The 13,518-nt window shown below is 33.3% G+C and overlaps 1 protein-coding gene across 7 annotated transcripts in view; it reads left to right on the forward strand.

Annotated features, from left to right (window-relative positions):
• The window catches only part of FAM35A (family with sequence similarity 35 member A), an 82,500-nt gene extending 69,222 nt beyond the window's left edge, over positions 1–13,278 (forward strand). For 5 of the 7 annotated variants that reach the window (XM_023527954.1, XM_023527955.1, XM_023527956.1 and 2 more), the window contains 4 exons: positions 3,942–4,148; positions 5,886–6,114; positions 9,108–9,223; positions 12,938–13,278. In XM_023527954.1, coding sequence (XP_023383722.1) covers positions 3,942–4,148; positions 5,886–6,114; positions 9,108–9,223; positions 12,938–13,137 — 752 coding nt within the window. In that variant the 3' untranslated portion in view covers positions 13,138–13,278. Of the gene's footprint in view, positions 1–3,941; positions 4,149–5,885; positions 6,115–9,107; positions 9,224–9,988; positions 10,039–12,937 lie in introns of all 7 variants that reach the window. The other 2 variants (XM_023527958.1, XM_023527957.1) reach the window with 2 other exon arrangements.
• Positions 13,279–13,518: the final 240 nt, after the last annotated feature.

Here is a 13,518-nt window from a genome sequence, read left to right on the forward strand (position 1 = left end):
ATATTTTAGATAGAAAAGAAAAAACAATTTGGTTATCTGAAAAGTCCTCTATAATTAATGATGACAAAATAAAAGCTTTTATTTATTCCCAGGTATACTACTTTACCTTTTTAGTGAAGATTTTATCTTCTTAAGATATGTTTTTAAAAAATTCTGGAGAAGCTTCTACAGTTTTTATTCATCCAGGAGACTCTGAAAAATAAACTTCTCTCTGATTGTAACAGATTTTAGGGAGTTGCATTAACTCTTTCAAGTCATAATGTTACTGTTAAATAAGTTACTGTGTTCCAGGTTTTTATTCTAGATATTTTAAAAGTGTGGACTATTAGCCATCCATAGAATATTTATGTTTAAAATGATATTTTAAAAATGATATTTTAAACATAAATGGCCCATTATTATATTTTTCTTTAAAGCATAAATTAATAATTTATGATGTATTGAATTAAATGTAATTGATAATTCAATAAAATAGTATATTTGCTTTTTGATATTGTGACATCCTCTAATTGTAACAGTCAGAGATGTTATAATCAGTGGCTTATGAGTTATTTTACTCTACTAAATTATTTCAGAGATTGATTGTGTGACTCATTCTTTTTTAACAGAAAGAGTTAATTTTCTTCCCAAAATTCTCTCTACAAAATAGTTACCTAAAGATAAGATCTGTCACACACTCTCTCTTAATCATTAATAGCCTATGACTAGGATTTGAGATAAGTCTAACTTTTGACTTTTATGTTAGGGTCAAACAGTGACCCTAACATAAATATTTGGTTGAGAAATCTGACAAATATGTGTCAATGATGGACTGACCATCATTATTGACCACTGTTTCATAGCAGAGAGCATGAGTCTAGTGCATGCTGATCAAAATGTAGGTCAAAGGTATTATTCTAACTCTAATGGAGCTATAGCAAAGCAGATTGCTCCATGCTTGATATTCTTTTAAAATAAGTAGTTATTTGGTTAATAGAAGATAAATTATAGTTGTGTCTAGATAATTCTGTGTTATTTAGGTTAATATTGAAAATTTATGAGTCTTGGGATTAAGATGTAGTTGTTCTTTGTTCATTCAGCATACTTCATTTATAACTATCATCTTTAAGTTTTAATATTCACCTCAATACTTCAAGATTATTCTTTTTAAAATGGTACAATATCAATTTTGAACAGTCTTCTAAGTATGTGACTTCTACTTTCAGAAATTGTTAGCATTCTATCTATTCATTTAGTATTTCTTGAGGCATTCTCTATTAACTTTATACCGGGCACCAGTTTTACTTGTTCTAAAGATGAAAAATACACATTTAGGTGATATAATTAGAAATGATCATCGGCAGTCATTATTGAACACTGGAGATAATGGAATTGTGTAGTACATAGTACATGTGGGTTCCTGGGGGACTTGGAACGAGAATCTGAAAAGCTTCTCTATGTGGGTCCCAGGCAGCTTCTCTATGTATCTGCTTTATTCAGTCAGCGTAGACTTACTCTACTTCTCAACCATGTAAAAAGCAGGTGGTTACTCTGTAGCTCCTGATTTTACTTTTCTTTTTAAGAGACCAGCCCCATTTCCAAATTCCCAGATAAGAAAATTTGATTGCTCAGATGGAATTTGATTCAGGGAACTGCAGCCTGGAGGACAGGGTCGAAAAGTATAAATAGGAATGCCTGAGCTTATTTCAGAGGGTGAGGAAACAGTTAAAAGGGTCATTTGTGGTCTGGGTGGGCACACAAAGGTATTTATTACCAAAGATATGTACATTCTCTAGCCTGGAGAGATGTATGTGATGTATTATTTAGTTTAAAAAGTAGATTATAAAACTTCACTTATAGTAGGATCCATTGTAATAGAAGTTGATATATAAGTATGTATATACATTTAAAAATCTGGAAATATAGATAATAAAATGATAGCAGTGGTTATCTCTGTATGGTGGTTTTATATGGTTTTATTTTTATTTATACCTTTAGTTTGAATTTTTTGCATGTGAACTACATTTATTTTTTAAACCTTTTAGTATGAAAAAGTTCAAACATACATAGAGATAATAATATAATGAACTAATGTACCATTATCCAGCTTATTCAAACATGACCAATCTTACTTCACCCATTACTTCCCTTTTCTTTTACTGTCTAAATATTTTATAATAAACATATTTTATTTTATAATTAAAAATGAAAGCAAACTTTTTCCTTTTAAAAAAAAGTTGATAGTTTGGAATATTTAGCTAACAATTTGAGGAAAAAATAGAATTAAATTTATGTTTCATATTTGTGCCAAAATAAATTCCAGAGGCACCAGAGATTCAAATACATTTTTTAAAAAAGAAACAATGAGTAGTAGAAAAAATATAAGCAAACTTCTTTGAAATCAAAAGTTAGTAGGTTAAATAAAATACAGCAACAAAAACTAAACCATGCATAAAAATCACCACATATAAACTTAAAAGACAAGTAAAAAAAAAAAACAACAGAAAAAAATTGCATTTTGTCAGAAAATAATGCAATAAGCGAAAGTCAAATGTCTTTAAGGCTCAATGGGCAATAGATACCAACAGGCAAGTACTAAAGAAGAAATAATATGGCCAATAAATATAAGAAAAATTACTCCTACTAGTAATTGAAGACACATGATTAAAATAATGATAGATGATTTTTCTCCTAAGAATTTAATAGAGAAGCTATGGGGAGACAGTCACTCTCATAAACTATTGAAAATATAAATTGGCAAAATCTTGTTTGAGGACAATTGACAATGCATATGAAAGACTTAGAATTTATAATGCTTTTGGCCTAATAATTACACTTACAGGAATTCATCATGGCTGTGCATAAAGATGTAGTTAAAAATATGTTTATCATGGTACTGTTTATAATAGTGAAAAATAAAAAACGATGAACATGTTCCAAATAGAGTTGCTATAATAATTTTTTAAGATTTTGGTTTATCTGTGCAATGATGTATTATGCACATTTTAAAATAATGTGGAATAATACTTAATGACATATAAAAATATATTTGATATATTAAGTAAAAGTTAAACAAATTGAAAACAAATGTTTATTTTGGGGTATTGAGATTATGGCTGTTATTTACTTAGCTTATCTCTGGTTTCTAAGCATATATTTTGTAACAAGAAAGCTATTTTAAAAATAGTGATTGGTTTTAAGCAACAACTTGGAATATATATTCTTTAGTTTTTTCTAAGGATGCTTTATAAGGATTTACTGAGTTGCTCTAAGATTCTCCACACATACACAAACTTTAAAATGAAAGAAACTAAGGAAGCAGATAGGGATATGAATTAGGTATATGACCTGAAGTAAGTGGGAAACTAAAAAGACAGTTGTTATTATTAGAAAACTTAGTGCTAAGAGACCACTTTTTGTTTTATTATAGTTTAAAGTTGAATTTATTAATATAGAATAATTATTTGGCAAGAAATTCTGTGCTACTGTGGTTTTAAGAATTAGAATTATTACTGAGGGAATTAAAAATGGGTGCAACTGTATCTAAATGCATTTTTTTGACCTGGAAAAATTAGCTAAATAAGAAAACTAAGGTGTTGAAAATCATTGAGAGATATTGATTATGGCAGACATGTGTTCATTTCTATGTCCCTGTTATTTTATAAAATCTTTGCCTGTAGTTATCAAAATGAGCATTTGCTACTCTGAAAAGCAGTTGGTTATAATAAATTATGATTCTAGGAAATCAAGAAATCTTCAGAAAAAGATTTTATTAAAATGATCTCTAGCATCCTTACCTTATTGCCTTAAATACAATATTCATATTTTGTCTTCTTTATACCTAAATTCTTTAGTGTGATAAAAGTTGTATTTAATGGTTTGAATTAAGTCAATCCGTTTAGTCTGATTTTTGAGCCTAGATTATTTCCCTTTTGGTAACTTTTTGTTTTTGTTTGTTTAAGATTATATTTGGGAATTTAAATATCTTTTTGTTCAGCGCAATTGCATCCTGGAAAACCTAGAATTGCATACAACACCTTGGTCATCCTGCGAGTGCTTGTTTGATGATGATATAAGGGCAATTACATTTAAAGCAAAATTTCAAAACAGCATGCCCTCTTTTGTGAAGATGTCAGATTTAGCAACACACTTAGAGGATAAGTGTTCAGGTAAGATCTCTATATACATAAGGTATGCTAGTTTTAATATAAGCAAAGCTACCATTTGCAGGAAAAATATGTAATTGAATATGGAAGTGAAATATAAATCTTTGTAGATAATTGAACTAGATATTGGCATCTTCTTCTCAGCTTTTTGCCTACATTTTTTTCAGGTTAATTTGTAATTATTAGGGATCACTTAAACTTTTTTATGTATAGTTACCAGCAGCTCATCATTTAATTCAATCTGCTTTTGAACACTAGAGATGAGTGAGGGAGCATGAAGCTTCCATGTCCTCTCCAGGTGCACTACTCTCCCAGCACCTCTGTGTGTTCAGCACCCCTGTACCCTTTTATTTAAGGTTTTTAATCAAGGATTCATTATGTAGGCATGGTTATTAACTCATTGGCCATTGGTGATATACTCAAACTTTCACAGGTTGTGGAATAGGCTTGAAAGTTCCAACCTTCTAATCATGCTTTGGCCTTTCTGGTGACCAGCCCTTATTCTGAAAGTACTTATGGGCTCTTAGTCATCTCTTAGCACTCTAGAGTTTCCAAGAGTTTTTGGAGTTTTTTGGAGCTGTGTGCCAGGACTAGGGACAAAGAACAAATATTCGTTTTTTATAAGGTTGGAGCATCAATGCACTCCCTTAGTCTACCTTGGCCGAATATCAGATTAAAATTTTACAAGTTGTGTTAATTCACATAGGTATGTATATATGTTTTATACAATGTGATTATAGACATTAGCATTATTATGTCATAAAACTAAGCTAAGGAGAATGCAAATAGGAAACAAAGACAATAACACCTCTCAAAAAACCCAACTTTTAATGGAATACAGAAATTAATTCTCAGAGAAGATCTCTATATACTCAGTTCTGTATTGACACGTTTATTAATACTAATAGTTAATTTAAAATTACTTTTCTGGAAGATAAGTACAAGTGATAGAAAATTTATAAATTTTTATACTATTAAACTTTTATACAACTTTCAAAAATGGAAGTAAGTTCCTTGTGGCTACAGAAGACTCTAAATTTATACTAACTGGTGAAATCTTGGGTAATGTTGTAGTTCCTAAAACAGTTTCATATTTGTGTGTATCTCCTGTGCTGGCCCCCAGCTCTCTGTCCTGAATCCCCACAGGCTTATGGAGCTGGTCACTGCAAGAAGGAATGCCATAGGCAGTAGAGGGCTACATTTAATTTAGTGTCATGGAGAAGTCAACGCTCATCTACTGCTTCCACAAAAATCTACCTGCTGGGATTAAAGACCTAGAATTAGATTTTAAAGTAAAAGTCAACATCATGAGCAATGACAAAATAAGTGGTCACAGCTCTGGTAATTAATGGTACCAAGGATGTAGATAGCAGGAAGAGAGGGTATATTAGCTAGTTTTAAGTGTTTGAATGGATTTCTCCTAAAAGAGAGGTAAAACTTATTTTGCATGATTTCAGAGGACAGGGAGAAAGAAAACATACACCTGTTCAGTCAAATTAGCCAAATAAATCTTTAGGTCTAGGCAGATCACCCCTTACATTGTACTATCAATATTCATGCCATCAGTGAGTGAGATTATCTAGGAAAAGAGTTAAGAAGAGAAGACCAAGAACAAGACCTTGAGTGTATCCTTTAGTATAAGTAACTATAAATCAACTACATAATTAACCATGTTTGTAAATTAAAGTTATAATTTTAGCCCTACAATTTATACTATTTTTTTGTGTTTGTCATTTGTAGGAGTGATTCTAATCAAAGCCCTGATTTTAGAGCTAGTGTTTCCTATTACAGCAGCTCAGAAAGTAGTTCTAAATGCTCACAGTTCTCTGAAGAATATTTTCTCTTCTCTTCCGAACATTATATATACTGGCTGTGCAAAATGTGGATTGGAACTAGAAACAGATGAGAACAAGATCTACAAGCAGTGTTTTAGCTGCTTGCCATGTACTATGAAGAAAATATACTACAGGTAAGGCAAATAAACAAGCCAATTGGATGGAAAATATTTATTTTTATAGGACTGGAAATGACCAAAAAAATTACATATATCAATTCTTTCTAATGAGAACTCACTAAAACCATTCCAAGAGAGTAAATTTTTCTCCTGAATGATAAATAGCTATCAATGAAAGTAAAAACTTCTCAGTAATCTTAACAGAGAGTTTAAAAGCAATAATTGGGTATTTCATTGTCTTGAAGCAGCTATACTAAAGAAAATTTTTACTTGGTTTACACTTTAAATCACAATCTGAATGGCTCAGAAGAAACTCATTTTCCCATCTTAAAATAAATTGGAATTTAAAAGTTAAAAGTATTATGTGATCTAACCTCTGAGTTGTGGAAGCTAGTAAGGTGTTTAGCCTTTCTGTACCTCAGTTTTTTTCAACTTCACATTAGAAATTAAGGATAGCAAATGTTCTATGGTAAAATGGCTGACCAACTCAGTGAAAAACACTGTGTTTTAAATAATAAATGTTCAGTCTTGGATAATCTTTTACTTTTTACCTTATACATTTTATGCCTTTACAAAATAGCACTCAGTGTCAATTTTAGGACCTTCTAATCACCCATCCCCAAAAGGTCCCATGCCCAATTAGCAGTCACTTCTCATTCTCCCTTCCTCCCAACTCAACATTTGGATTGTTCCCACTTTTTGGTTATTATAAATAATACTGCTGTGAACATTCATGTACAAATTTTTGTGTGGGTATATGTTTTCATTTCTATTGGGTACATTCTCAGGAGTAGAATTCCTGGGTCATATAATAGCTCTATGTTTAACCTTTTGAGGAACTGTCAAATTTTTCCAAAGCTATTGCACGATTTTATATTCTCACCAGTGATGTATGAGGTGTGCAGTTTTTCTACATCCCTGCCATCACTTTTTATTATCTGTTTTTGTTGCTTGTGCTTTTGGTATAATACCTAAAAAAGGTATCATTCATAGGCCAAGATACTCGAGATTTACTTCTATATTTTCTTCTAAGAATTTTATATTTTTAACTCTTACATATAGGTCCATGACTTATTTTGATTTAATTTTTATGTATGGTATAAGGAAGGGACCCAACTTCATTCTTTTGCACGTGACTATCCAGTTGTTTCCGCATTATTTGTTGAAAAGACTGTTCTGTCTCCATTGCATCATCTTGGCACCATTGCCAAAAAGCTTATTGTCTTTCTCTCCCACCAAACTCTTAAGTTCCTCAGTGAAGGTACCAGTTCTGTCTTGTTCACTAGTGTATACTGTCAATCAGTTGCTTTTAGGTTTATATCCCACATATGTGATACCATGTGATTTTCAACATTTTCTGTCTGGCTTATTTCACTTAGTATGACTATCTCAAGGTCCGTCCATGTTGTTGCAAATGATAGTATTTCATCTCTTCTTATGGATGAGTAATATTCCATTGTATACATGTACCACAGCTTCTTTAGCCAATCATCTATTGTAGGACACTCTAGTTGCTTCCATGTCCTGGCCACTGTGAATAATGCTGCTATGAACATCAGTGTGCAAATATCTTCGAACATGAGTTTTTAAGTCTTTGGGGTAAATACCCAGTAGAAGGATTGCTGGATCATATGGTAGGTCAATTCTTAGTTTTTTGAGGAACCTCTATACTGCTTTCCATAGTGGCCATATCAATTTGCAGTCCCACCAGCAGTGTATCATTCATAGGCCAAGGGTTCTTATTTCTCCACATCCTCTCCAGTATTTGTTATTACTTGTCCTGTTGATTATAGCCAAAAATTTATTTCTTAATAGAGAATTTAGTAATACAGAACCAGTCCCAGGAACTGTATCAAGATGTAGCTGTTTGTGCTTTAGCTCAGTTCAAAAGGTCAGTTTCACATAGAGGGGATGTGTTAGCTTAGCTTTCTGGAGGTCTCCTGACTCCATTTTAAATTGTCCTCTTGACAATATCAACTCCATTTTGCTGTTTTTCTTTTACAATACCCAGTGCTTAGCACAGTGAATAGTACACAGTTAATATTGAATATGTATTTGTTGAAATAAAGAATGGAAGAAGAGAGATAACCGGGGAAAGAGTATTGAGTGAAAATGAGGAAAGGACCTAGAATCATCGTGTGGGTGAAAGGGAAAGTAGATTTTTAGAGGGAAAATCAGTAGTTTTGTTTTAGCTGTTACACTGTTCTATTCATGAGCCTGTTTCCAAATTCTGTTCTCAATTTATTTTTAAAAAATTAATTTATTTTTAAAAGAGATAATACAGACCGTGGTAAAAATGCAAACTACAGAAGAAGATATAAAACAAAAAGTAAAAGTCTTCATCCCCATCCATTCCCTTTACCATCAGTACTACTTCCATGCTTGTTAGAAGTTTTTTTGTATATCTTTCCACTAATTTATTCTGCTCATACCAGTGCATGTATATTTCTTTCTTTAAAGTACATAGATAGAATATTATTCATATTGTTTTGTTCACCTTGTTTGTTGCTTGGAGCATATCATGGCACGCCTTCCCTAATAGCACTTATAAATCTTTCTCATTCTTTTTAACACCATATTGTATATATACCATTACATGATGTATTATTTATCTAGTTCCCCATTTACTGACATGCAAAAGAGTTTGTTTTTGATAGGAAAGAATCTAATGGAAAAAAATTACTTGAAATTGTAATTGTGAAATATGTGGTTATCATCTTTATTTTTATTTTGAAAATAATATACAACGGTGTAAAATAATGTTTTTCATATTAGTATCTGAAATTTTAAAATGAAATATAGAATAAATCTAATTTATTGTTTTATCATTTGAAACTCTTTAAAAAACCCTTCTCTTATTTCTAGGGTATTTCAGAGCATCCTGGAGTTGCTTTAGAAGTTAAAATTAACCCTGCATAAAAACCCAGTGCTTTCTGATTTATTGCATTTAAACATTTTTTAAAGTTTGAAAATTTTTTGAAGGTCATGTGCTATTTACTCTCTTATAGGCCAGCTTTAATGACCATAGTTGATGGAATATATAAAGTTTGCATCCATGTAGGATCAAAGCTGATAGAGAAGATTCTTCTAAACATTTCTCCTGACCAGCTCAAAAGAATTATAGGTAAGATATCAACATGTCATTGAGAGGTTATTCTTGGTGAAAGTATTAATTTCAGTAGTATAGATAGTATAATGGAATAGCAAGAACATTAGACTGTAAATTAAGGTTTATTACTGTCAGCATAAAAGCAGAAGGATAATTTAGCTTGAGTGAAACTATGTAAGTTGAGTGAGATTATGTAAATTGGAAGGTAAGACTTGTTCTACATTTGTCTCAGCACATGAATAGAAGGAAGCAAGCACCTAATCTCTTCTTACTCTAAATTCTCAATTGGTAAAAACACTAGGATCTTAGTTTTTTTAAAATTCAATTTATTGGGGTGACATTTGTTAATAACACTATGTAAGTTTCAGGTATACTATTTTATAACACATAATCTGTATGTTGTATTATATGCTCACCACCCAAAGTTTAGTCACCTTCTGTTACCATATATTTGACCCCCTTTACTCTCTTCCCTGCACCCCCCTTTCCCTCTGGTGACCACTATACTGTTAGTACCTTAGTTTTGTAATAGTTAAATAAACAAATGTGTGACACTATATGTATGAAGATAGTCTACTGTCAGTGGAGTGGATTTGCAGTATCTTCAGCTATAAAGCTAGGTATAGTCAGTGGCTAAAAACAAAGTGAAGATAATCCATTTATCAGATGATCAAACTCCATACCTTTCCTCATTAGTCTCAGACTGTCTAAGCAGGTGAGCTTATCTTGTTCTGTCTCTTAATAATGGATTTTTATTTTTTTGCTTTTCTGTGTGTCTAGTAATTTTTGCTTGAATGCTGAACATTACATATAGAACAAAATAGACTGAGGTAAACTTTTTTTTTTAATCTGGAAATAGGCATGTTTGTTTTCCTAGACCTTTACTGTGGATGGGGGTGGGCAGAGTAATATATATATATTTTTTAAATTTATTTAAATTAGTTCCAAGTATACAGTACATTGGTTAGACATCTATATAGTTCATAAAACAATCCCCCATTTGCTCCCTCCCTCCCCTGGCCCCCCATCTAGCCATCATATTAATGCTAACTGCATTCCCTCTGCCATGCTTCCTATCCCTGTGCCCAACTGTCAACAACTAATTTGTACTTCTATAACCCTTCGCCTCGTTCCCCAGCCCCCCCATCCTCCTCCTCTCCATCCGTCACCAAATTGTCCACTATATTTGTGAGTCTGTTTTTGATTAGTATGTTCTTTTTGTTCCTTAGATACAGCATATGAGTAAAATCATATGGTATTTATCTTCGTCTGACTTATTTCACTCAGCATAATACACTCTAGGTCCATCCATGTTGCAAATGGTAGGATTTCATTTTTTTAATGGCTGAGTAATATTCCATCATATATATGAACCATAATTTCTTTATCCAGTCATCTATCGATGGGCATTTAGGTTGCTTCCATATCTTGGCTATTGTAAATTGTGCTGCCATGGATATTGGAGTGCATAGATCCTTACGAATTATTGTTTTGGTTTTCTTTGGATAAATACCCAGAAGTGCAATTGCTGGGTCAAAAGGTATATCCATTTTTAATTTTTTTGAGAAACCTCCAGACTGTTTTCCATAGCGGCTGTACCAATTTGCAATCTGGGCAGAGTAATCTTGTCAGACGTGGAGTTGGATTCAAGCTTGTTATTGCTATGGTTGCCTTAAGGTCACTACTGGCTTCAAATTCTTGTAGCATTATCTTGTGCTTGTGGTGAGGAGTGGTTTGCTAAAGTTTTCCCCAATAATCCTGTTTCACCGTCAGCTTTAACTCTTCATTCTGCATCTGGGCCTCAGAGAGTTTCTCTCTGTATTCTTGTACTTCCCCAAATTGTACAGGCTCTATTGATTGTTATTTGGTATATTCTAGCCTGGTAGAAGGGGCAGGAGTGAGTCTCTGATTCTGGTCCAGCCCTAGTCTACATATGCCCTGTGTCTCTGGATCTTGAAAATGGCACTTTAGCTTTTACAGTGACCTTTCCCCTCCTGCCGTAACAGCCAGGCTCTGCCTTGTATCTTTGGTGGGTCTCGTGTGGTCCTACCCCTCCCCCAGTAGTAGGGCACCAATAATGGTCTTGATCCAGAGTGAGTTTTCTGCCCCTCCTCCAGGCATAGCAGGATTTTTCTCTTATCTTTTTTCAGTCTTCAGTGGGTCCTCACCTGCACCCTGGGGCAACAGGATTTTCCATCCTTTCTCCAGGAGTTTAAGGTTTTTATTTCTTTAGAGGGTGGTTCTGAGTGATGTTCTGTGCTTTTCCTCGTGGCAGCTTCTCCCCTTCTCCAGGCCTTCATCGTAGTTGGAGGCTTTCTCTGATGCCTTTCCTTTTGTCCAGTCTTGTGAGCGCCTGGTGAAGATGAGAATAGCCTGCGATGGTGCAGATTCCCCTTGTCTGTGGTCCTGGCCCATATCTGGCTTTTAGGAATTCATTAAAAATTTAAGTACATTCTTTTTCCTTGCTTGTTTGGTGGACCTGTCTTCTTTCTTAGCTCTGCCCCAGGTAAACCTGTGCTCCTGTTACATGTCTCTTTACATTTCAGTCTTTTTGGCTGCTGTGCAGCCTTGGCTCTCTTATTGGATCAAGAAAATCGTGATTTTTGTAGTTTATTCAGCTTTTCTAATAATTGTTAGGGCAGGAGCCACGTTCTTTTCAGCTTTCTACATCCTAATTGGAAGTCTCTGAATTTTTTATTTGCTTTCTTTATTAATTTTCATTCTTTTGGTTATTTTTATTCCTTTTCTCAATGTTATTATATTTTTAGTCTTGTCTCTTTTTTTTTTTTCACAATGTCAATTAGCATTTATATCTCAGAGAAGCATCATTTTACATATTAAGCATATGTCTGTTTTGCCCATTCTTGACACAAAGTGATATTTCTTGAATTTAATTAAATTGTGACCATAAGTGAAAATATGGGCACCAATTATAAAGTTATCAGACCATTCAGATGATTGCTAATCTTGATTTTTTTTAGCTTATCAAAGTAAAAATACAAAAAGTTTGTTATAGAGAATTCTCACACCTCCAAAAATATGTCATTGGGCCTCCAGGAGTCTGTAGATCCAATCCAAAAAAGGCTGGTGATGCTGGTCAGGGAACTAGTATAGTCTGAGCATAGTCATTAGTGCATTGTTAGTCTAGTATTGAGCAACCTGCTAAATAACTTGATTAGATGTCCTAAAAAAAATAAAAGGAAGAATATAGGATAAATAGAAAATACAATGACATACCTGTCTATAATTTTAGTATTTTTCTGTTATCAAGATTTGATATTCATTAAGTAATTGATTCAGGGTTCTATTATATAAGCAATAAATTATGTATATATAACTATGATAAGAACTGTAGACTGGATAAATACAAGGGTAGTTTTCTGATACGAACATACTCGTTTTGCTTCGTGCTTAATTTAGGAAAATGTTAATCTCAGTTCTTTCTTCTGTTGTTTTAAGAAGTCAATAGCTGTGTCATAATAGGAAATGCTATCGATGTGAACAGTGTATTATCTCTGCCTTCTCGCCATAATCCACAGGAATTGCATGTTGTTATTCTAGAGTATCTTCAGCAACCTGTGACTAGAAAGAGAAGGGATAGCAAGGCAAATATAAAATGGGGTTGGGACTTGAAAAACTGAGGGAAGCAATGAGCCCTTCAACGTGTGCGTTTCTCTCAACCTGGAAATGACGCTAAGAGCTATGTATGTGTGTTTTCATCTTCCTCAGCTCCTTCCTCAGAGATCACCTATGGCATGGTTGCAGCAGACTTGTTCCACTCCTTATTGTCAGGGGGCGGGACACCTTGTGTAGTGAAGGTGCAGAGCCTCTTTGTGTTAGATGAAAACAGTTACCCGTTGCAACAAGATTTCTCTCTACTGGATTTTTATCCTGACAATGTAAAGCATGCAACCTATGCCCTTCCCTGAAACCAGATAAAGAAATTGCAGGCACTTCAAGGAAGACTACTGAAACAATTTGTCTTTTGAAATGAATGATTGGGCTTGGGGGTTTTAAATATATTTTATAAAGAGCTAAATATATAAATTAAAACTTTTTTTCTAAAACAATTCCATGAGTTTTATTCGTTTTGTCTTTTCCTTTTTTGCTTCTAGAGAAATGGTGTAGTAATAAAGGCAGTACATTCCCTAGGAATTAAAGGTTTCTTTCATATAGTCCCTGCCACATTCCAGGCATGATACTAAGTGCTATGGATATTGATGTGAAACATTTCCTCAGGAATCGCTTTTCTGCTATACTCACAAACTCTAAGTGCTTTCCCTTAATCCTACTTCAGTAAACTATCGACA

The sequence above is a fragment of the Pteropus vampyrus genome, unplaced genomic scaffold (genome assembly GCF_000151845.1).
Source record: "Pteropus vampyrus isolate Shadow unplaced genomic scaffold, Pvam_2.0 Scaffold20, whole genome shotgun sequence".
Classification (NCBI taxonomy): domain Eukaryota; kingdom Metazoa; phylum Chordata; class Mammalia; order Chiroptera; family Pteropodidae; genus Pteropus; species Pteropus vampyrus.